General features: G+C 39.9%; 1 protein-coding gene across 2 annotated transcripts; it reads right to left on the bottom strand.

Moving 5' to 3' along the window:
* Positions 1–1,932: 1,932 nt before the first annotated feature.
* Positions 1,933–17,863, bottom strand: TC2N (tandem C2 domains, nuclear). 2 transcript variants are annotated; one of them, XM_050337038.1, is made up of 11 exons: positions 17,797–17,863; positions 16,912–17,142; positions 13,406–13,570; positions 10,820–10,911; positions 10,133–10,208; positions 8,889–8,989; positions 8,084–8,200; positions 7,035–7,226; positions 5,036–5,150; positions 4,361–4,560; positions 1,933–2,043 (listed from the first exon to the last, which is right to left on the bottom strand). In XM_050337038.1, exons 1-11 carry the CDS (start codon positions 17,861–17,863, stop codon positions 1,933–1,935), a joined length of 1,467 nt encoding a protein of 488 aa, XP_050192995.1. The 2 variants fall into 2 exon arrangements, with proteins under 2 accessions (XP_050192995.1, XP_050192996.1); XM_050337039.1 differs by lacking the exon at positions 7,035–7,226.
* Between the last annotated feature and the right edge of the window lie 7,200 nt (positions 17,864–25,063).

Raw genomic sequence — 25,063 nt, 5'->3', positions numbered from 1 at the left:
ACAATGAATAAAATGTTCAGACACAATGAATAAAAAAATCCACGTATTCAAGTAAAGATATTCCAAAAATATCAATTTGGTCCAGTTCCTGTTTTCATTTTACCCAACAGGCCAGGCTCCTCCCAAGAAGTGTAAATGGCTGGAAGTTAACACTGACAGTCAAGATCCTCTGGGCCTACTGGGAGCTTTGCAAAGAGTGTCAGTAAGAGTTAGAACCGATGTTTGTTCTCCAAATAACATGCAAAACCTTTTTCAGTTCTCTTATAAAGACTGGTCAAAAAGCAGAGCATATAAGAGCCTGGGAAAATCCTTTTGTTTTCAAAATATTAAATTTTAACAACAAAAATCTGGATGGTTGAAGTTTCAAAAATTTCAATTTTCAACTGATTTGGGGGAGGGAAATCGAAGAGATTCCATTTTTTCTTGAAAACTTACTCGAAGACAGAAAAATTGAAATAAAGATGCTCTGAGCTATATGCTTCAGTGGAAACGTTTTCCTGTTACAGTCTTTTCTGTGTTCCCCGTGTTCCTTTGCCTTCCAGCACTGAGTGCTCTCATTGCCCCTCTAGTTCCTGTCAGATTTGGAACCAGATCCAAGTTACGAAGAAAGATGGAATTATTCAGCATCCTTACAAATATACATATTTGTACAGTCCAGACAGCCAACAGTAAATGTGTAAGCAGTGGGTTTAATGGAATATATACGTATTTTTCCAATCCGATAGTTAAAGTAGTGCAATGGAGTCTGTGCTTTTAGATTTATATATTATCAATTATATATATATGACATTTCCCCCCTTAAAAATAACTGTGAACAACCCCCTGAAAATATGGGAACTAATAGAAAAAATAATCTTGGGATTTTATAGGAAAAATATAATTTGCAATAAAAATATGGTAATTTCTTCTTACTAGAAACAAGTAATAAAAATATATTCCCATACATAACTTTTCAGCATCATAGACACGTAACAAATAATTCTGCAGTAGTAGCCTATCCTTCAAAGTCTGAGTCCCTTACAGTGCTACATTTTAATTAATATCAAAAAGCACTTATGTAAGTAAATCTTTGCTCCTTTGTACATGTTTGTCTGGGCTTTGGCAATGTAAGCAAATGCTAGAACCTTGCTGATTAGACAGGAAATGGTTTACATAGAAGTACTCTATATAAGAAAGTAATTTATCTAAAAATACTGGCTCTGTTCCTAAGCAGGGTCATTGCCTCTGTATTATTCCATTGATTCCAAACAGAATTTACCCAAACAGAGCAAGTCTGTAGGGCCCCTCTTGCAAAGATCACTAAGTCAGAGAAACTCTTATCTTTCCATCTCTCTGTTTCGAGAGAAGGATGGGGCAAACTCAGGCTACAGGCATGCCAGGGTACTGAACAACCCTTCGTGAAAAATGGAGATTGGAAGAGCCTTTGGGTGGGGCCTTGTTATGTAGTTCCCTTTATGCCTTCTCCTACTGCCACTTGCTCAAGCACATTACTCTGATCCAACGGTGTCAGCAACCCCAGAGGCTCACAGGTACCCAGGATCGAGCCACTGGCCTGACTGATACCCATGGACTTTGGAGTCTGCCAAAAACAAGACTGCAGATGAGGATGATGTCAGTAACTGGTGAAACAAGAGTTGATTCAAGTTGCTTCTCTCCAGGATTGAATTTCTGTGGTTTTATGAAGCCTGAAAGGGGCAAAAATCTTTTTTTCAAGGTGGATTTTTCGAAATCAAATGAACACTCTTCCCAGTTCCTAAAGTCTTCTTAATAATATTTAGCCAGTATTTCTCCTGGTGAATTTCCCCAGTTTCCACAGAGGCAGGATGCAGTGAAGAACTTCTGAACTTGCATAGACAATATTTTTATTTATACTATTTTAGACAGCATAGGAATTGTTGTAGAAAAATCAGTTCTGAATTTCATCTCCAGTCTTCAAGATGGACCAATGCTGTACCATTTAACAACAACTTTTTCAGGGTTGGCAATAGTATCTTTCCACTGCTCTACTGCTTCACTGTTATTGCTATCAGGACTTAACCAGACCTGCATTAAGAAATAAAAACAAAAATAAAACTGAGTTTACCTGATATAACACAGAGGCCCAGCCTTTGCTAGTTCCAAATAAATAACATGCAAGTGTAGAACAAGATATAACATATAGACTGTGACCAAAGCATAACAGCAACAAATACAGTTCTGCTAATCCTAACGTATTTTGGCTTTCAGCTGGGAACACAGGGAGTCTGTGTTTAAATTTAGCCTCTAAAATAGTTTAGAGAACCCACCACATCATAATGTTTCTGTACTTAATAAGATGTTTTAAGTCAAGCATTCCTTGCTCTATTCAAATGCACGTGCTGGGGTCAAGGGCTCCTCAGGGCCAGTGGCGAACACAGCTGGCCCCGAGCCATCTGGCATCCCCCACACGAGCTGTCCAGCATTTCCATGAGCATTTAAAATTGCACACTCCCACTGACAGGGCCAAACCTGCATTCCATTTACTAACATGCCCATACCACACATAGTCACGTAGTAAGAGTCCGTTTCTTCTCAGTATTCAGTTAATGGGTAGTGGCCATTAAATAGGGAAATGAAGTACAAGTAGGAAATTTTCCCCCTTAACATTATCACCAGCCTCCACTGCCAAAAGAATTCTGCTTATGTAAGTAGGTATCGTTATTTACAGGACTCTATTTCCTTATGTCTTCCAAGAATGAGTCCTTTTAAGACTTCTCAGAAACCTTGACCATGAAGTACATTTAGCCTACACTGCTGGGGCATGAGTCCTCGAGAAGTGAGAATAATGTCTTCCAGAATACCACAGACAGCTGATGTTTCATCCACAGAGATTCAATGTACATCTTGCTCATGATTAAAGACATGCTTGTAAAAGCAGCCTAATCTATGTATTGTCTGCTTGGAACAGCATCCAATTAAACATCATTCTCTGAAGGACAAAGTTAATAGATCCAGCTATAGTCATTTTTTTCCAGCTACCCAGCCAATTGCTCAAAGTACATTTTTCCCTGAGCCATATTTTATGTCTTCGTGTGTTATGTGGCAATGTCTGCCTTCATGAGCTGAAACAACCTTTTCCAAATAATCTCTGAGGAGCACAAGTAGCTCATTTCCTCCCCCTAAAAATAAGATCCATGAATTAAATGTAACTCATCAGATTGAGATGACCTCACATATTACTAGGGACTCCAAAATTATACCCAGTTATTTTCTCCCCAGGGTAGCACAACTAAAGAGAACAATTTTTTTTCTTTTCCTGTTTCAAATCCAATTCCACCAGCAGGAACTGCGGAAAGATGGGACGTGTAACATGAGACTCCAAAAAATGGAGGAACTTCATATAACCCTTGCCGGCACATAATTTCTACAGCATATAGCACACCAGCATCTCCTGTAACTGCATGTGTTCCGCAGGCACAGAAACATCACCAGAATGGGACAGTACCATTTTTTGTACCTAGGGACAGCACAGTCCTCCATTTGACATGGGACATTACAGTTGGGGGGCTCAAAATCAATTCTACATTATTCACTTTTGCATATATTGAAATTCTGCTACTGCATCTAACTGGGTCAGAGAAAGCACAGAGCTTCAACAACAGCTATGGCTCACTATACCAAGAAAAAAAGGAGAGAAAGAAGGGAGAAGATGATGGTAAATTAGAACAACCAGGAGAAGAGGACAGAGAGAATAAGGAGACCAGACTTCCAAGTTTTATGGTAGGTAAATAAATGTGGTCACACAAATGCTTTCAAAGAGATACTATTGAAGTTCTGTTTGTTAAAAACAACAACATCAACAACAACAACAAAGCCTAAAAAATACTTTGTCTTTGGACACCTCTATTATTTCTTTATCACATATACTTAGAATATAGTACTGATTTCAGCATGATTTTACCTAGGAAGGAGGTCTCATATTGTAGCTGTTGCTACTTCCTTTTACACACACGTGTTTGTAAATGTACACCCCCCTTACTGTACAGGACATTGTAGGCTGTGGAGATCCTGTGAGTGCTGTGTGTTTGTTTTCTTTACAAAGCCTAGAGGCAAGGAGGACATGGTGTGTCTCTTGGAAGGAATCTTTCAGACGGTAATACTCCACACAAAACTGACTTTAGGATTTATTTTAAAAAGAAAAATCAAATGTCAACTCCTATTCTGATGTTAGTGCCTGTGTAAGAAACCAGTACCATTCTTGCATGGGTTACATCTAGAAGAGTTTACTAGAATTTACTATTTTGCTGTATGCCACTTCATCTAAAGTATTTGAAAACTCATACCAAGAAACCTGTGGAACTGGATTTTAAGTAAAGGATCAGGCTATTTAGCAGAAACCAACCTGTCCTAGGAAGTGTTTTCTTCTCACTGAGCTTCTGCTGTAGAGCTTGATGAGAAAGCTAATTCCTTGTTCTGCTTGGCTAACTGGAAAAACCATCATTTCTCCCCACTTCACTTGGCCATTAGTGGACTTTAGCAGACGAGTCTTCTTCTTATAGATCATCCCTTCTGTACTAAACATTCCAACTTTCACGAAGAAATCTGGCACAAAAGGGAAGGAAAAAGGCACAGCACGCAAAGGGTTACTCACAAACACACCCAAACAGGAACCAACAAGATCCATATGTATGGTTCAAATTGCAACAGCTTCTCAAAAGTCTAGCCAAAAGAACTGTACAATAGCTTTCCTGACTAGTCACACAAGCAGAGTATGTTCAGTAATATTGAACTGATTAACACGGGATCCAAAGAGCAAGTGCAAGCTAATGCTCTTGTATGTCAGGATTAATACTGGGATAAAAATCTTCCAAAATACATAAACACATAGCTTCAAACCAAACAAAAAGTAATCAAGTAAGACATCTGGGGAAATAAGCCTTGGCAATGGAAATCGACTGCACAATATGTTAGTCTGAGGTCTGTAAAGAATGTTATGAATTGCCAACCCATTTGATCAGCAATTAACCTGTTACAAATGCTTTTAGACAGGAGGCATGAAACAGCTGATGTAACTTACTTGAAGACAGTGGCGTAGATGAAACAGGAAGGTTTTGTGCTTCAAGAATCTGTAACTGTATCCTCCTGTTTATGGCTTGAAAACAAGTTCCTATTTGAAGTTCTGCACGGCGCACCTACAAGCAGAAGAATGTTGCCATAACATGTGGATTAAGTTGCTTATAAACTCAGGAAACACAGGAATTCTGTCATACGTTGGGCTCCCGCATTTCTATCTGGGATTTCCTGGACAGAAACATGAGCATGTGCTGCATGCACAGCCTGCAGATGCACAGTAAGTGCATCTTGCACTTGTCATAGCTGCAGTGCCTGTGCTCTGCTGACAGACTGCGTATGTGCAGTGCACCCACGGCCCTCGTGGGCTGCAGCCAGGGATGGGGGCAAATAAACGAGTCCTCAGTGTTCACCTGGGAAAGAGTCTGCACTGGTAAGAGCAGACACAGGCAGGGAAGATCAGACATGCTGCTGGGTGTGGAAGTGAGAGATCAGGTGTGCTCCACCTACACAGAAACCATCGGAGTTCTCCTCCCACGCTTTTGAATTTTGCAATATGAAGATATAAGCAATGTTTTCCATAGATACAAAGCCCTGTCACTTACTGTCATGAATGCTTCGTGTGACTGCACACTGTGGAGTTTCCTGTGTTATGGAAGCACTTGTGTTTTACATGCCTACACCCCTACCTGGCACACACTCTGAATGAAACAAGATCTCCAGTCTATTTATTTTATTTTTTTTTTAGAATTTTTGCTAGTGGCAAAGTTGACTGTGTCTTCCTCATTGCTCACCTGTCAGACTAACATACTCAGAACACTGTAAGAGCAGCAGGAAAAGGCCAATGGAGACCCACCTTTCCTGACAGCCTCCCTTTAAATGGACTCCACTAGTGTTGGCTCCCTTCAAGTTTTAATGCACTTCAGTGAAGCAAAATGCACCAAGTAAGAGAATAACAGGTCAGGTAAAGAGAAGTCAGGCTCCAGTTCCTCAAAGAGACTCAAATTCTCTTTGCAGCTCAGCCACAGAATTGCTGTGTACCCCTGAGAGGAAGCCACTTACTCGACTGAGCTTTGGCTTTCTACTGGCAGGGAGGGCACTGTTTGCTGCCTCACGTGGTAGCACAGGGATGAATCTCAGCAGTGGCTGGAGGGCTCTTGGATATAATGGTGAGGAAAGCCAACACACAGAGAGAGATACTATGAGATGATTCAGAAATTTGCCCTGAGATGAAACACTTTCTAAAATGCTTTCTCTGTCACTTAATCCTTCTGCTTTTGAAGCAATATGGTTATTCTTGTTAGAACTAAAAAATGTCAAGTGTAGCTTGCGTTAAAATCAAGAGTATTCATTTTACTCAGACACACTAAAAATAAAATTTGCTTTTGAATTGCTAATTCAAGTTTAATTTGTTGAAAATACAAATGTCTAGACACAATCTATAAAAGAAACAAACAAAGTGAGGGTAGGGGGAAAGGAAATCCCACTGTGAAAACCACCTGCTTCTTATTACTCTAATGGAAATGAACTGTATGAATTATTACTTCACAGCATGCAATCTGAACATTAAATATATGTCTGTCTCTGCAGTTTCAAGCCACTGAAGATCTTAGCACTTTTCTTCCACAACAAAAGCAGATTCCATTTGCTCTGAGCTCTTGCTGTGAGTGCTAAGGATCTTCTGATGCTTTTTTGGTCAGAAAAGACATTTACCCAGTGTCCTTTGCTGAACATTTCCCCAGAATGCCCCTCCCTCAAGCTGTGGGCCATGGTGTGGAAGAGTCTGCTCTAGCTATTTTCCTAGAAACAGCTGCAGTTTATGACCAGAACAGCTATGTGCAGAGTTCAAAAGTCTGCATTTTTTCCCCATCAAAATGCCTTTCCCAAGGATGTGGGGAAAAGAAAAACAAATAAACCCTCTCATTTTTACTGAATTACTTTACTTTCATTTCCAGCAACTCTTTCTAGGTGAGATAACAACACACTTTCACAGTATTGGCACTTACAGGTGCTTTGGAAGGAGGAGATACGTCCAGCCAATGATTTGATTCCTGCGAGCTCAGCTCCTGCAGTGCCAAGGAACATTCTCCAATTGTTTTTTTCCTGGGAGTCTGTGTCTGGATTTTAAATACCAATCTGACAGCCTGCAGGCTTTGCAGTTTAATAGCAAATACAAAAGTTTCCATAAATTCAATGTCCTAGAAAGAAAAACAGAGGAGTAACATCACCATTTTAAGAGAGTCCCACTGAGCCCAAAACCTAGAAACCAAGGTGTCTTGGTTCTGTAGCCACTGCTCACAACTACCATTTCAGGCTGCCATGGCAAAGCATGCTTTTATAGTGGTATGCCTGCACATACTCACCCCTCACTGTTGCACCCTGGCAGGGGCAAAGCTCTGGATTATTCTTCACTGCTATAACGAGTTGTGACCATCTCTTCTGGAGCTTTACAGCAGCACACACACACTGTTATAACAGATTCTGTGGAGGCCTTTTGCCTCTCTCCAGCTGATTTTATTTTCTTTCATTTTTGGCTCACATTATGGGAGGTCTATGTTGCTTTCCCTTCCACCCCCTTAATATTCCTTTACTGCCACTATCAGGAATCTTTTCCTATGCAAGGAATTCTTACAGTTTCTGTAAAGACAAAGTATTAATATTGTCTCCTGCCATATGAGAGGCAGTACATCAGCTAAGTTCTCTGGGACGAGTGTGCACCTACAGGTATGCCCAGTCTTCCTCTGGTTCCCCACTATGGAGTTGCCAAGACCAGCAGCTCATGGCTCAGTCCCCTGTGAGCATCTGTCCTGCAGCCTTGTGAGAGAAGGAGGGCAACAGGGCAATTCAAGAGAGGATACAGGGGGAGGAAGTGTAATGAGGCTTTTAATAGGGTTTCGAGAAGTTGGGGGAAGTAACCCACAGCTAGGCAACTACCTCAGCAAATATGGCATAGGAGTGGATGTTTCATCCATTTTAAAAATCCATTCACATTTAATGGTTGGGGTTTTTTTCCTTGGGAAAAAGATTTCTCAGTGTTCTCCCTGACTCTACTTACACTTGAGCCCTCCTTGGCAGAGGATTTGAAATGCACTGGTTTGGGCAGTGTGAGAATTCCCTTGACACAGATACGAGGATTCTCCCCACAGCTAGAAGGCCAGCACAGGTCCTTGCACTGCAACATTGAAAACACAGTCAGTTTAGACAATGTAAGACTGTTTTTTACCATTTGATATAGTCCTGAGGTATCTCACTACTTGAAGTTCCATTGCCTAAAAATTACTCACAATTCCTGGAAATATATAAACCAATCAGCGTAACAGTATCACATTTGCTTACAAAAAAGCCCCAAGAAGCTGTGTGCCCTCAAAGTGCTATCAGGGTTCTGCCCTGAAGGAGCTGTTAAAGTCACAGAATCACAGATTCACAGAAGTCACTTAAATGTTGCCTCCAAAGTTGCTCCCATTTACTGCCTTCAGATTTCCCCAGGAAAATGTCCACAGCAGGACCAGCCTATGACCATCTCAGCTTTCTAATCTATGTGGAACAGTTCCTCACTCCACAACCAGAACATGTTAACATATGTATAGCAACATAAGGAGTTATATATTACTTCTTACTATTGACTGAAGTAGAAAAGGGATTGCAACAGGAAAAAAAAAATCAAGGAGAGGCAGGATGCTTTGAAGCCCAGCATTAGATTTGACTGAACTTTGTTTATATTAATACTTAGAAGTCAAACTTTATTTTTCTCCTAAAAGTATTCATTAAAGTAACAAGAGAGCCAAATTTAATGAGAATTAACACTAAGTACAGTAAAATAGCAATCTGAATAAATAAACAACTTATTTATATTTGCTTACATGTAAAACTGTGATCCAAATCTGTTCCACAGAAGAAACATAACACAACTTCACATTCAGTCTTCCAAAGTCTCGTTCATCTCCTGATAATGTAATAGTATCTATGGAAGAAAGCCAATTAGTGTTTTTAGAAGTAATGCAGTATCTTAAATGTTCATTCCAGGAATACAGGAACTCGTTAGTAGGTGGACTGCTTATCTTTGCAAACCCCTCTCAAAATAAGTTTGAAATATTTTAGTACCTACGTTTTAATGACAAAATATCCATCAAGTCCTGTAGCTTGACCTTCTGCATTCACATTTCATAGAACAGAATCACAGAATCATAGAATTATAGAATATCCTGAACTGGAAGGGACCTCTAAGGATCATTGAGGTCCAACTCCTGGCCCTGCAGAGGTCCACATGAAGAATCATACCATGTGCCTGAGTTATCTCTACTGAATTTAATAACTTGTGTTGTACTCAAACAACTTTTAGAAAGAAAAAAATCATGTGCCTGAGACACCCAGAACACATTTATATTCTATCACTTCCCTTAATCTCTTTCACTGTTAAGTTTATAAATTGGCCTCCTGTTTACCTTTCTCAGATTTCAATTCCAGTCTAGTAAACATTTTACTGTTATGCTTTCTCCAAGTCAGAAAAGGAATTTATTGAGCATTTCTCTGTCCTGACTAGAACTAGGTCATTGCCCCCAGTCTTCTTTTCGAGGAGACTGGGAGAAATTCTGACTTCTAGCAGAGTGACTTTTGTGGGGACTTGATTAATTTTTGAAGGTTTGTTTTGTAGTATCTCCACTTCTTCAGCATTCTTTCATAAATAAGGATACTGAGTTTGCATGCAATATTCGTGGCTAATTACCAGTGTAATACATGTACTGGATTTCAGGCACTTCCTGCAGAAAAATACTGTACTGAGAGATGAGAAAGGCCTAGACCTGTGACTTAGTGCTGCATCCTACCCTAACAGAATGTCTGTAATTTCTTAGTTCATGATGGTAGTAAATCCAGGGATGAATTTTTCAAAAGCATGAGAACTTCTCAAAGTCTCATTTGCTCAGTCTCCTGACAACAGGAAGGGGCAAGTCCAAAACTCAATTTCAAATTGCAAAGTAATCTCCAAACTGATCTGCTAGTTAAGAGTCATCTCAAAAACCCCACAACAAACCAACAACAGAAACAGCTTAATGTTTCATGTGCAAAGGGAAATATTTCATAACAAGGTAAACAAACAAAACATTACCCAGACTCCTGTTACTGCCTTGTGAATCCTTCCTGGAAGAGGTACTGCTGGGTACACTGGAGACCGAATCATATCTCTGGTGGAGAAAAAAAAAATCACTTAATTCAGAGCAACAGATGCAAAACCCAGAGAGATTATACCATCAGACAAGACATGATGAAAACAAACCACTCAGTTTCAAATAATTGCCTTCATTCCCTACTAGTCTCTTAATCCACCATCAATTACTGTTTTGGTGCAAAAAGCTAATACAGGACCCATTTGACCAGCACAGATTTGTTTTGCTCATGTATATATATATACACAAGTTCACTGCTACCTAAAAGATGATCACTTAAAAAAAAAAAAAGGCAGTGTTCTGTGTCCATGGAAACTTATAGTGTTCCACTTTTCAACTGATGGGAGAAAACACAAGATGAACCATGACCTGTTGCCTGTCTTGTCCTGCCTAACAGCCTGCTTGGGTTTCTCAATAGCCCTTCTGGGCCAGAAGAGCACGTCAGAGGAGCCTCAGGAAAAGGCCTCTTGAAGTTGGTTAAGTATGTTGAACTTTTCCCTCTAGTCCTTCCAGAGCACAGTACAATGCCCTTCAGTATTTACTTTGAAAACACAATGCAACAGGAACAGATACAGCGAGTAATCTGTGTTTTCAGTACAGCCTAAGTTGTAGCTATAAGGGGAACTCACCTTCATGGATCGATGAGGTGGGCTTCTGAGATCAAACATGGAACGACTCACATCAAGTGATCCAGGCAAAGTACTAGATCTTAAATCACTAACTAAAAAGACAAAGAGAATAATATAAATCATGTCAGCATCATTGCTAGAAAAAAATTTAAGTAAACCTATGGTAGAATTGAAACCAAGCTAAATTACATCCAAGGAAGGACATCAGCACCTTTCCCCATTTCCCTTTTCCAAAACACTCCCCTGAAATGGCAAAATGGAGAGACCAACCCATTAAAATATCTCATTTCCATCTTTGAAACAGTTCAAACTTACTTGGTCACACTGGTAGCACTAGTGGGATGGGGAGCCTGCCTCAAAGTTATTCCCTCAAAAGAAATGTTTTGTTTAGTAGATGCTTTAACAAAACAGAAAACCCTTGCCTTGAAATCTAGTCAGCCAGAACTGGGGTTTAGCCTGGTCTCCTTTCTAAAATTTTTCCACAGTAAAGATTCCAGTGGCAAAATCATGCCACCTGCTAAACTTGGTCTCATCTTCCTGGCTTTACTGATTACTGTGTCAAAGCACCACACTCCACATCCTTACTAGATCTCAGACAAAGCAAGTCTTAACTCTAAGATGACGTGTACCTGTTACAGCACAAACACAAGATCTTTATTTTATAGAAGGGTGGTTTCCTCAGCAGTTAGTGGTTAAGTAGATACTATCAGTTTTCTTTTGACCCCAACTCAATACAGAGCTAAAGGACATTTTCTATGCATAATTATGTAGCAACAGTAAGTGAAAGCTGAACTAATGCCACTGTTTCAGGAATCTCTGCTGACTCCAGCAATGTTCAAGAGATTTTTAAGCCACCCAACTCAAAAATGGCTCATACTGAAATGAACGAGCATAGTTTAACTTCTAAGACCATCTGATGCAATGAACTGCTTTTTGTTGCAATGCTGCGTTATGGGATTGCAGAAAATGTCCACTGCAATCCACTGATCATTATCTTTACAGAATTACATCTCTCGTTACTGAAACTCTATGTCCTTTTTATTGCTATCAAAAGAAAGAACAAATGATGGTTATTGCAAGATGAGAATACAGAAAAATTCTTTTCTCAAGGAAAAAAATATTGAAAAAAGTAGAAAAATTTTAACCATAAAAATATGTTGTTTACCAATAATAACTAGAATTTGGGGAAAACATTAATAAATTTATTTTTCAGTTTGTTTATGTAGGTTTTTTTTAGGATGAAGAGTAGGGACTTCATATTAAAATTCTAAAATTTCACTTAATACATTCCAAATAAATGCATCCTGTAGTCTAAACCCACACAAATGAAAAGTATCATGACGCTGCAACAAACTAGGCTTAGGGTTTTGCTTAAATAGTCTATAGATGCACATGAAGAGAATCATCTAACTTCTGAAACAGCTGTCAAAAAACTCTGGAGGAAGAAGGCCTTTTAAAACTGTACTCTAGACACACTAGAGTAACCTTTCTTGTGTTTAAACTCAGTAAGACAAAACTAGTAAAGTGTTTACTCTGCTTGAAGAAAAATGGAAAAAGAGATGATGAACTGAAGGGAAGATGTTCAAGACAGTTTTATAAAACCCATTTGGCTCCCACCACAGGTGCTTCCAGAGCCTAGTAAAACCATATGTGTTAAAGGATGTTAAAACTCTACATGTGTTTTGTTCTCTTAAAAAAATATATGGAGTGGTCTTTTCATGTAGTCTCTATGGTGATTCAGAATTATTTTGAAACAGGACACAGACTGAGACATTTTCCCCCAGCTGTAAAATAAGCATGATATACCATTCTAAATAAAACATCTTTAAAAAGGCATGCTGCTGTTGCCAGCTTCCAATTTAACGGAGAGGCGTGTACATTTCTTCAAGTGTTTGAGTTTTCTGTATGTATTTGCTTTAGAAATCACAAACAACACCTAGTCATCTACTTCAGTCTAAACAGCATTCATTAGAAGATACATATACCAATGAGCAGCACAGAAGATAATTTTTCCCTAGGTAGCCAAAATCTGAATTTTTACTATCGTGCAGCCCTCCCACACTCTTACACACAGCAAGAAGTGGGGAAACTTCTGCAGCTTCAAAAGCAAACTACAAAACAGCTGGCACAGAGCATCATGTCCCATTTTGCACCTGTTCTTATCATCTGCTCCTGAATGTTTTTTGGTGCTTGTTTCTCTTCCCATGCATGTAGTCATCAGACATTCCTCCACTCAACATACTGCCTGCCTTCCTTTTTCCGGCTCCCTTGCTCCTGTCACTGGGAGCTGAAATCTCCAGTACTACATCCTGTTTGGGATCAGAAACAGCTACAGTAGCTCACTTTGCCCATTTCTCTACCTTTGTGTGATGGAGTCTTCTGATGCCCCTAAAAGACAAAAAGTAACAGTACAGCTGAAAATTCAGCAGAGCTGGCTCTACAGATTGATTCACCATCCAAGAAGTGTCCGTAGCATACAGACTGGCTTGGGAACTGTCTTCTGTAGACTAATGGCTTTTTTCCCTCTTACCTATAAACTCTGAAAAAGGGAGGAAGACAGAAAAGTAAGGGTGTGGTCCTCCTCACCTGACCCATATAATTTTCTGTTATCTGATTTTGCTTGGAAGCGCCTAATCAGATCTGGCGAGACCCGGTGCTCCAAATAGAAGGGGTTGTACACGTCGTAGCGGGGCCACTGGTACACGCCGTGCAGCTCTGCCTTCCGCTCACCAAATGAGGCCCTGGCGGACTCTGTGGAGCACAAGTAAACATTGAATGCAAGAGTTCCAGACATAACACATGCTGCCTGGCTTCATAAGGCAGGCAGAGTGCCTTCAGGGCAAAGGACAAAATATTTCAATATTATCTACTTTGGGTAAAGGAAAAAAAAAAAAAAAAGGAAAAAGAAAACACACATTCACATTATGTCAGGTTTTCACAGTGTGTGAGCAAACACTGGAATTTAATTGGCCATAAAAAACTGCATACTCTTGGAGTTTTGCAGTAAATGCCTAAGTAGTTAAAATACAGAAGGCTCCACAGACAGATAGCAAGACAGCAATTAACAGGAAAATTAGGGCCCTGTGTACAGAAAACCTCCAATTTATTTGGCTACCTATTCCCAGGATATTCCCACTCAGCTAATGGACCCCAACACCTTCAGGAAGATCTTATATGGAAAGATAATGCAGCTTGTGACTGCAGTCTCCTTGTTTATCTAGTCTCCATGGGAAGTCTGTCCATGGCAAAATCACTGGTTGAAAATGACTTGAATTGTTGGCTGAAGCACAAGTAGACATATCTGAGAATGCTTGAATCCCAGCCCTTTACTCAGCCCATAATCATTTCAGAAAAAAACACGTACATTTGGTCAGCAAAATAGTGAAGAACACTGCTGTAGTGTTCTCTACTGTCTAGAGTGAAAAGAAGCCATATATAAGGGTACATTAGAGAATGGGATGACCTGGACTCTGCCAAACTTTGACATTTGCTTTGTTCACCTCCCTAGACTTCAACCTATCTCTTAAACAGTTCTTTACCCCACAATAAAGTGCCTTCTGCAGGTGTGTTGCACCATAAGAGGCAAGCTATCACTGCTGTAAAATCCTCACATGTTGGTAAAGTGAAAAGGAATCACTGAAACAGTGAGATGGAACAGGAGCAATGATAAAGCAAGAATTCAAGCATAATGGGCTGGGGAGTGACGTAAATCAGGATGAACGCTACAAGTGAGGCCATAAAGAATTGCTACACAGCAGATGATGGAAAAGCCAGTGTTCCAGACCAGGAGCACACTTCTTCCTGCTAGCTTACTTCTGTGAGAGCATGAGACACAGTGCAGTGAGTACTGAAGAGAAAGGCTGCCAGAACTTAATTGCTTTCAGAAAGGATGCCAGGAGCTAACACTGAGAATGTCCTGTTTCACTAAAGGAAAACGGCCAGACATGCACAGAAAATGGAGTGGAACTGAGAGCAGAACTTGGATTTTTACAGATATTTAACAATGGTCTAAGAAAGAAATACTCTAAGTACATTTTTTGAGTATGCTGGTGGTTTGGCTAATGTGAGGAAGCAATGACAGCACACTTCACTGTATTTAGTAAATCTCCCTGAAAACTAAATGCTGCATTTTTAAACACAATTTTAATGAGGCTTAGAAAGCTGTACTTTAAAAAATTAAGTATTTATATTTGGAAATGGAAATGAAAGTTGCCTACTTGACACAAGAGCTACTTTTCAAATATTTGCCCAAGAATTTAAAATATTTGCTCAAGACAGACAATTACGAAGAGTCAGGTCATCTTGCCAGAAGATCTACCAGTTTATAGCCTAAGGGCCACTCTGTACACCAGGTCCTTCAGAAATGACCAGGAACCAGAATTCCCAACATAGACACTGACTGATAAGAATGTGTAGAACAGCACGAACAAAGAAAACATTCACTTAAATGCCGTTAGTTATATCTTCCTTCTCCCTGGAGAATACCCATGCCTCAGAGTCCTTGCTGGACTTCTCTTTATAGTATCTTGAGGATGAAATAGGACAAAGCAAGGAAAAGCCTGAACCCAGACCCAGTAAGAAAGGGGATTATCAGGAGCATGTCCTGCATTTCCATAGCATGTCCGTTTGTGGACTTAAAAGAAATAGCTACCAAAATAGCAGGCAGCAGCAATGGGGAGATGAGGCTCAGAGATGAGGGGGGGCCTCACATGTTCTACCTCCAGCTATTCAGTTGCCTGTTCATGTCTGGTGAGACATCACAAGAAAAGCCCGTAAAAAATATCAGGCACAGAGTGGCCAATCTACACCGAAGAGCTCTGCTGGGCTGCTTAGCTTGGCTCTGATGCCAGTGTTACCAGCAGTGGTGGATGAGGAGGAAGTTTGGCAATAGGCCCACAGGAGGAGACAAGAACCAATGGCAAGGACAAAGGGAGAGAGAGAGAAGGGTGGAAATAAAACCACACAAACGCAGAAAAAGTTACATAGTGCTGCATTAGTTATTATGCAACATGTGGTTGACTTTTTTCAGTTATTAAGGTTTCCACCTCCAGAAAAGAAATACATTCACATGGAACTAAAAGCATATTCCCAGCTTATCACATCCTTGAGACAAGGAAATGCTAGAAAAAAACAACTGTTCGGGTATGTCCCTGTGCCAAAATTTTCCCTTACCTAATTTTAGGCATCTTCTGGCAGGACTAAAAGCCTAACGACAGCATATGCCCTGTAACTCATGTTACTGGGCCAGGATCCTGTTCTTTTAAAATGCCACTGTGTCTAAACTGCATATACATCATTTTGGCCGTTTGAGTATGGGACTAATATACAGAGGTTGAAGGACAAGACTGCCGTGAAGCAAAAAATCATAACATCATGTGTAACCTCGTACCATGGAGATCTGTGTCCCCAGCCTCCCAAAAAGCAGGAAAAAAAGCACGAAATAGGAAATATTAGGGACAAAAAGTTCTGTCAAGTAGTAGCGCATGCCATCTGTTGGCAAAATTTGAAAAGGAAGATGTGCTAGTATGTTAAAACATTTCAGTATATTAACCATGAAAGCCAGACCACCCTTCTATATTTACTTGAGTGATCTGGATGCTGGGATGTGTTAGGTCTTTCCTTGCCTCCAGTAAATTCTTTACTAAAGATTCTGTTTCCCTTAAGTGTCTTCCATTACTTTTGCGTATGAACACTGGTGTGCAATCATCCCTTTCAGTGTTATTCATGCAACATCACAGGGATTCACAGTGGGATGACGTATTTCCCAAAACCTCTCTGGGTGTCCAGAGAGAAAAGAAAAAAGCTCTCCAGGCTCCCCAGGGAAGCGGTCACAGCCCCAAGCGTGCCAGAGATCAAGAAGCATTTGGACAATGCACTCAGGCACATGCTGGGGTGTCCTGTGCAGGGCCAGGAGTTGGACTTCGATGACCTCTGTGGGTCCTTTCCAACTAATGATATTCTATGATTCTTTGAAACAAGACCAGGCTTCTAGAAAAGTCCTGCAAACATATGTTTTCAGTAGGAGCACTTGATAACTTTCAAGGAGTAGCAGAAGCTAAACAATTATTTCAGCAATGCTGTTTGTATTTTACCTTTAATTCCTCCAGCATGTGAGACGCTAGGAAAGTGCTTCGGCTGTACATAAGATAATTTGAATGGAGGGACCACAAAAGGTACCTCCTGACCATCCAGGGGCAGTTTAGAAAGCAAATAATCCTCTGAACAGCCAACTTGACGCTTCACTGACACAGAAGACAATGGAGGCTTCTCTACAATAGTTGGCTTGCTTGCAGCTCCTGCTTCAGAGTCCTGCACCATGGAAACTGCTAAAAATAAAGAGCAAGAAAAACAGACAGTCCACATGTGCATTAATTTTTGAACAATACTAGGAACAAATCCCTTTTATTTAATAGTATCTGTGCTTGATACATTACTTAACAGCTGCTAGGATTCAGTTTTACCACGTTCAGAACTAGCACCTGGAAAAGATATTCTTCCTCCTGACACCTGTACTGATCCAAACTCTTCTATATTTATAGCTACCTTCCTCTTATGTGAATTTTCACAAAAGCTACACTTGCATCATTGAAGAGTTCTTCAAACAACTGAGACAGCAAAGAAAATTCTGACAGTAAATCTACAGAGCTAAAAAAAAAAAAAAAAGAAAGGCATTCGAATTCTGAGAGTTTGAGAGATACAAAACCTTTACACAACCTTGGGTAAAAAAGCTGGCTTTTTTGGACAGTATTTTAGACTGCAAAGAGCAGACTCCAGACAAGTGCTATTTCTTAGTTCCACTTCATAACACTTAAAAGCACGTGCTCAATCTCCAAGTGGACATATGGAAAGAATTTTGGATGTTGTAAAAAAAATCAAGTTTATCAGGGTGACACAGTCATTTTATTAATGGGAAATTTCACCATTAATGACACCAGAACAGCAAAACCTTTAATTGATGTCATTATGTCAGAACTCACGGTCATTTTTTTCCTTTTCCATGCAGAAACACCATTTGCAGCAGGTTTTTATATATTCTGTTGCCATTGTTTTCAGTGTTGCAATTTAGAGGGGACCACAATCAAAGTTCCAGTGCGGCAATCAAACCTGAAAAACACAATAAACCAAACCGTAGTAGATGGGAATAGTTGAAATCAGAATGCAATATTATCTGTTATTTAATATGCAACTGCTTATTGGACGTCCTAAGGACCTCACTGCCACTGTCCAAGCTCGCTTGGCCCCGGCAGATGAACCTTAGGATTAAAGGGTGGGCTCAGTTCCGCGCACACTGTGTCTCACCTAAAAAATCCAATGCGCAGGCTGGAAGGTGTAAAGACCTTCCCCGGATCTTCGCTCGCGAAGACTGGCCATTATATTATATATATTATATATTATTGGACACAGTCCCAAGGTCAGTGAGAAAGTTACTTCAGTCATAAAAGGATCAGAGCCATCAGATTTCTCTCTCTGAGACAAATTATTTTTATAAAACAAGGAAAGAGACAATAACTAACATACAGCATCCAAATACTTCCAGTGATCCACTCAGGTCCCCTGTCTTTTGGGGACACTAAAATTCTCCTCATATTTGTGCATGCCACTGGGCTTTAGAGTTTACCCAACTTTAAAGCTGTTTTCACGTGGTCTTGTCAAGTCATTTGCAAGATGTGTTTTTTATTCCACTTCCCTTGCTCATGTTTCTCCTATCCTCTTTCACTGCTCTACTATTTTCACATACATCTATACGTGTTTACATTTTTCACTCAACATAATCCATACTTTTAACTTGAAAACATTCTTTATGAATGATGCCAAAACTGCCTTCTTTGAGGAACTACTGCTTTCTCATAATTGTATACACATGAAACTGAAGACCTGGTTTATTATATAATTGTCTGCTGTGCATACAGAAATAGAGCACGCTGACTTTTAGCAAAATAAGAGGCATGTAATCTACTAAAGAATGAGAACAAGTCTCTAACAGCTGGTTAACATTAAAAGAACTTTATGACAATGCTAACTGGCCTCATTTAAATGTCTTTATTCATATCCTTATGTTCTCTTTTCAGAGGAACACAGACAGCTGTGTTGCCTCCTGTCCAAAACCTTAGCTGTGTAAGTCTAGTCCTTTTACATCCATCTAAAGTACACAGGGTTCTTAGTAGAACATACCCAAGACACGATTCTAACTCCACAGAGGTTAGAAGACACCAAACAGAACATGAACATAAGTTGAAGGGATGGCAAAGACAAGTAGGATAAAGGAGGAAAACACGGAGTTTCTCCAGTACTGCTATTTATGTTTTGGGCTTTTGCAGTCACTGAGATACTGAGATCTTCACAAGGAAGCCCTACATTAACCTGTTATCTTTAAAATACCCGTGTGAAATATAATGAAGGTTTAGTACTATAACTGTATAACTGCTTCAGAATTTTTCTTAATCGTAAGCTATCGACAAAGTATCGATTAGAAGGAAATTCTTAAAATATATTCCCATTAAACCCAAACCTAAGTAAACCATTATTCTACTGCAACAAGGACCTAAGAGAATATTTGCTTCAATACAACTTCTCTGAATAAGTTTTGCTGGGTTTACCACTGAGTGATATTTATCATTTCCTCTAGTTTTCTACTGCTCTTTGTGCTCAACAGAGCAAAATACAAGTGACTCAAATATAAAAACCTCAGAAGTAGCCTGAATACTGGAACATATTATTCTGGAATAATGTAGGCTACTGGAGAGATTACAGCATAGTCTCTAACCAGACAGGGTAGGGGTGCAATATTCTGCTCACCATTACAGAGAATGGATGCACAGAACCCATCACTGACTACTTGCTTTGATCTCAAAATTGCCCATGAATGTAAGTACAGCATGAGATCTGCATCAACAATCTTCAGAGGCAATACCACCAACTCCAGAACCTGCTCTGCATCTTCACAGAAGCAAAAAAAGAGGCATGGGAATTTCTCACTAAATCCTCCATGGTTCTAAGGATCAGATTTTCATTGCTGCTCCTCCCTTGGAGGCACACTCACGATAACTAAGCCTGCTAGTTTACTTAGGGTTCCCTTGCAGTGATTTTCCTTCCCAGCTGTTATCAGTACACAGCTGGAGTTAATATGCTTCACTCTTGTTCACCGTGTTTAAACTGGGCTGAAACAGCTGCTCTGTTTGCTCTGAGCTTTGCAACAATGGTATCTCAGTCTCAGTGGCAGTTTGCACAGGCAAAACATACTTTTATCTTAAAATGTCCAGATTGAATTTACTCGCTACTGCTGGTGAAGAAACCAAAATGTAAGTAACACCACCCTACTTTCCAGCTACAGAAAGTGGAAAAATTAGTTTTTCTGCATCAGAGAAAATTCAGTTCATGATAGTGAATTGTTTAGCTGGAACCATAAATATGAGCAAATAAACAAATATAAATCATCTGTCACAAGCAGTTGCCTTTGCATCACAGGGCTCAGTGCCTGACCTAGAAAGAAAGGGCTACATGTGGTTATTGAGGATATAACAGTAATAATGCAATGCTACATCTTTTGTACTTCTGTCATTAAAAAGACCATGTTTTTCACAGTTACATCGAGTCACCTGTGATATAGTCTTTAACCATTATCTTTTTTCCCATTTATCGCTATGCAAATGTTCATACATTTTTTTCCTATCTGAAGACTAACATAAAGCAATACATCACTGCCTACTGTATAGAAGAGTACACTACAGATTACTGTTTTGTAGGCAAGGCTGTATCAGTAGCCAGTGCCAAAGTATACAGACATATATCTTAAGAGTTTTAGCTTAAATACGGGATTTTGAAAAGACAGTTCCAAGAGCAAGAGACTAGAGCACAGCTTACACTTTCTTTATGCTTAAAAATGTAGTGGTCTCAGTGATAAATCTTAGACTTGGGTTCCTAGACTTGTACCACAGCCACATTATAAAAAAAATGACAGCATTTGCTGAGGGACAGACCATCACCATCTAGACACAGTGTTCCTCCATTCTGCTTAGAGCACTTGGCTTTGTTTGTGAAAGCACAACATGGATGGTCCCAAATACTTAAAAAAATTTTAATTCACTTAATTAAGCTACAGTAATAAGTATAGTTGTTTTTTTGTTTAGTTCAGAAGACCAATCCTGGCAGTAAATTATATGGCTTGGCTCCCAGTTAATATATTTTCTCATATCTGTATTTTCCAAACTGCCTACAGTTGGTTATACAATTTTCACTGCATGCAAAAATTTCCTCTTAACCATGTGGGAGAGAAAGAAATTTAGTAGGTTCTGTTGAATATTTTATTAACTGAAAATGAACAAAAATATTGTAGAAGACTAAACAAGTATTTAATGATCTTGACAGAAGTTGACATTTCTATCAAAGGTTAAACTTATCCCATATGCCAGAACTTTTTGCTGGTGTCAGCTACCCCAAAATCCTCAGTATATTATTCAACAGTTGTTAAAAGGCCACACTAACATGAATTTGTTTGGGAATGCATTTGTGAAATAAACCTGAACTGTAGAGATATTTGTTAGGTGCCCCCAAATTCCAAAGAAGTACTGACTTCCCAGCAATGTCATCCATCTTAACAAGAAGTTAGGACCCCTTGACCCTATCTCTATATTTTGGGGGTCAGTTTTTGTTACACAATATGCACGTATCAAAGACATCTTCCATTCTGGAGATACTAGACTGAGAAAAGGATGGGGGAAAAGGAAAATTATCCCTCACTTTCAGACAAAAAATGGAGAGAAATCGATTTGCAGGAGAAGAGGGAATTGAACCCAGATCTTGTCACTCTGTCTCAAATTCTCCCCTTCTTGGTGTTTTTCACCAATTTCAGTAATCCTTTTTCATATCTCTCTTCCAGTATCAAGCCAAAGTAAGATAATGATTATAACTCAGCAGTTGTACTTCCACACTAAGGCAAAAGGAGAGCCAAGCTTATGAGAACATCCTGGAAATGACAAAGTTTAGAAAGCAACCACACACATACACTGAGCCTAGAGAATTACAATCACTATTATTTTAATGGGTTTAGATGGAAAACATAAATTATCTTAATGATTTCCAGACTTCTCTGATAGAAATTTTGACTGAGCTAAAATCAGATAAACAGAGCATCAAAGATTTTAGTTCCAGATGCCTCCAGAGCGATTACAAGACAGAGATGTTTGGAGAAGAAAGTAAATATTTTCAACAACTCATTAAATAAAAAGAACATGATAGAAAATGGATGATTGCAATATTAAATATTAAAAGCTGAAAGTAGTCTGAAAAGAAATGTCAGGTCTTTGCTGCCTTATGAGGAAAGGGTATGTTTTGCAACATGTTTGTAGGCTGCCAATGGATTTTACTGGATTTAGTCACAGCACTGCTCCATAGGAGTTGAACAGGTAACACACTGAAAACCACGCAGTAGAAACAAAGGTGAAGTAGATGCTCTCAAACAAGGAGAGCTGGCTAAACCAGTGGTTTCAAACGTTTTGAGATTTATTGCCAGTCATAAATGTATAAAATGCATTCTCAGATCTGCATTTCAGAGACCCGTCACGGCAAAATTCTAGTAGCAGTAAGTTCTCACAAAGTAGGATGTGTAAAAGAAAATATCCGGAAACAGGGGTGGTTGGTTGTTATTAAGCATTTGGGATGGATCTTGAATGACATAAGTGTCTACAACTCCAGTAGCCAGGACATTTTGCAACATCTGAGGATCTGCCCTGTGGAGAAAGTGAGCTCCAGCTTGCCAGTTCACACCTCAGCCAAACACCACGTTTATGCTACCTCTGGGCCCTTCTGCCTTTTGGATCCAGGGGATGCAGTCAATCCCAGTCATATAAATCCTTCAGAGACCGTAACAGTCCCACCTCAGGTGGCCAGATGTTTAACAGAAACACAGTACACCAAAAGCTGCTTCTGATGCAGGTCAGATGGATTATCTTTTGATGGAGCAGATGCTGCCAAAGGTTTAACTTCCACAGCCAACTGTTTTGTGGTTTTGTTCCAGGGGAGAGCACCTGGGAGCTGGACACTTCTCTGAGCACAGCTCTTCATCTGAAGAGGGGTGGCTTGTGACCACTGCACCTCTTAAAACCATCCAACACTAGTAAAACAGCTTAAATGGTTCTGAGAAATTTTCCTCCAGGTACTTTGCTGCTGTAGCAGCAAGGGGAGCACAGGCACCCACACAGACACACACTTACCATCAACATAAAGCCCACAGTTTGAAAAAAGAAACTTGAGTTTTTTTGGGACTGCAGGCAGGTCTGACTTGTACCACCCACGCAGGAGAGAGAGGTACTTCAGATGGGTCTGAGCATGTGAAATGAGAGGACACAAGCTTTCGTTCCTACGCATCATAAACCTCAGCAGCAGCAGGTTGTCTGGAGGAAGAGGAATTAAAAAAAAAAAAAGAAAAAAATGTCATGCCAACACACACCTACCAGGTGCATGATAAAAGGCTCCTATCTATACCTATTTCTGGAAGAACCCCACAATAGCGATATCTGCAGTAACTAGTGGGTGTGGGTGTGTACATACACCTTCCTACTATGGTTGTAGCTGCAACTCTGGGAAAAGCATGAAAGCTCTGGGAATTCACCCGCAGAGTAAATTCCACTTCCTCTGCCTTCCAAGGAAATTAAGAAAATGTGAGGCTTTCCCTCTTTTTGTGCCTGGAAAGAGAAATGGATGTCACCCTGAAAGCAGTGGATCACAAAGGAGATGCTGAAATGACACAACAGAAAAACAGAGCCTATGAGAAGGCTTTTGAAGGACACAAGCAGAAAGGCAATCTTGTGAGAGACATCTTAGAAACAGTTCAACAGAAACGCAGAGATGCAGAACTCTCCTAGTGCAGCAAATAAATGGAAAAAAGAGTGTAAAATTAAAACTGTAGAGGAGACCACGTGTCATTAACCAAGTTTAGCTGATGGGGATTTTCTGACAGACCGTTGCACAGCCTTCCGGGGGCAAAGAGCCTCATGGAATTGTTTAAGCACTTACACAACTGAATCTGGTAACAGAAGGGGATGACAAAAAGTTGCTGGGGAGAGTAGCACGTTCCATGATGCAAACAAACCACTAACTGCTGAGGCACAGGAAGCATCTTCCAGCGCCGGTAAATGATGACACAGCAGCCCATCAGGGGAAGTTTTATTTCAGAAAATATTCCAATAGCTAATTTCCTTCACTATTAATATCTTAACTCTGCCTCCAGCTTAATTTTTTCACCCAGTATTTATGTCTTTGCTATATTGAGCATTAACTATAAGTAGTATCTCTTCATCAGGATCTTAAAATATTAGTATCTAACCTTCTCTTGTATGTCTCTTCATTAAGCTAAGTTGACCAAAGCAAGCCATGTAGACAAGTATAAACCTGTAGGTTTTACACCATTTAAGTCTATTTTGTATAGTTCTTCTCAAAACATTATCTTGCTTCTCTGACCAGTTTCACTCAGGCTGATACTACAACTGAACTGTGCACCTCAGACTCAACAGTATCGCAGGACAAACTAAGTGAGAAAATATTTCATTAATTAACACTTGTAAGGGCAAGATTGTTCTCATTCCTACTGTACTGTATTGACATCCCAAATAGTTACAGGTCCACCACTGGCTCTGCATCCCCCTGATTATATTTTGAGCACATGGAGAAGAGGAGGAGGATGGGAGTCTCCTACACAGACAGCATCTCCACACTCCTCTGATGACTGCTGTAGTGTTCAGGTAAGATACTGTTTGTTCAGCTGTCCTATAGATAACAGTTGCAGATAAAGTTTAAAACCCTTGTAATCAGCAAGAGTGTTCAATACTGTATAAAACTGCGTAAAAATATTATTCAGCTTTAGCAAGTTCCCCTGAGTCAAAGAAAACCATATCAGATGTCAATTCTTAACTGAGGTGTTGTCACAGCAGTAAAAGCAGAACAGACTGCTCTGCATGTTCTCCTGCCAAGGAGGTCTAGCTCTAACTGTACCAGGGCAGAAGCTTTTACTGGAGCAGCCACATTTTCCTGCATGCAGTTGTGAGAGACCATGCCATGTCCCACTACAACTTTCCCTTCTCCCTCCAGCTTCTCTGCCCAGACAAAGATGATCTAATGTATGTCTCTCTTTGTGCAGGCCCTGAGCTGAACCCTACAGAAAGATCCCTTGTGCAATCTAGCTGTGGTCTCTTTCAGCTCAGCAGCTGCTTCTTCCCAGGGCTCCAGCCTGGAGGAGGCCAAATGGCTTTC

The sequence above is a fragment of the Myiozetetes cayanensis genome, unplaced genomic scaffold (genome assembly GCF_022539395.1).
Source record: "Myiozetetes cayanensis isolate MyiCay16 unplaced genomic scaffold, myiCay2020 scf6-25, whole genome shotgun sequence".
NCBI classification, from domain to species: Eukaryota; Metazoa; Chordata; class Aves; order Passeriformes; family Tyrannidae; genus Myiozetetes; species Myiozetetes cayanensis.
Note: the sequence above shows the minus strand (reverse complement) of the source record. Positions and strands in the feature narration are given on the sequence as shown.

Bases quoted from the DNA above. Each gene is read 5' to 3' on its own strand.
- TC2N (XM_050337038.1), bottom strand. From the start codon at position 17,863: ATGGCAACAGAATATATAAAAACCTGCTGCAAATGGTGTTTCTGCATG. The intron at 10,209-10,819 runs GTGAGTTCCCCT...TTTCTCCACCAG, and splicing joins CACCTCATCGATCCATGAAG to AGATATGATTCGGTCTCCAG. The intron at 4,561-5,035 runs GTAAGTTACATC...CTTTTGTGCCAG, and splicing joins ATCTACGCCACTGTCTTCAA to ATTTCTTCGTGAAAGTTGGA.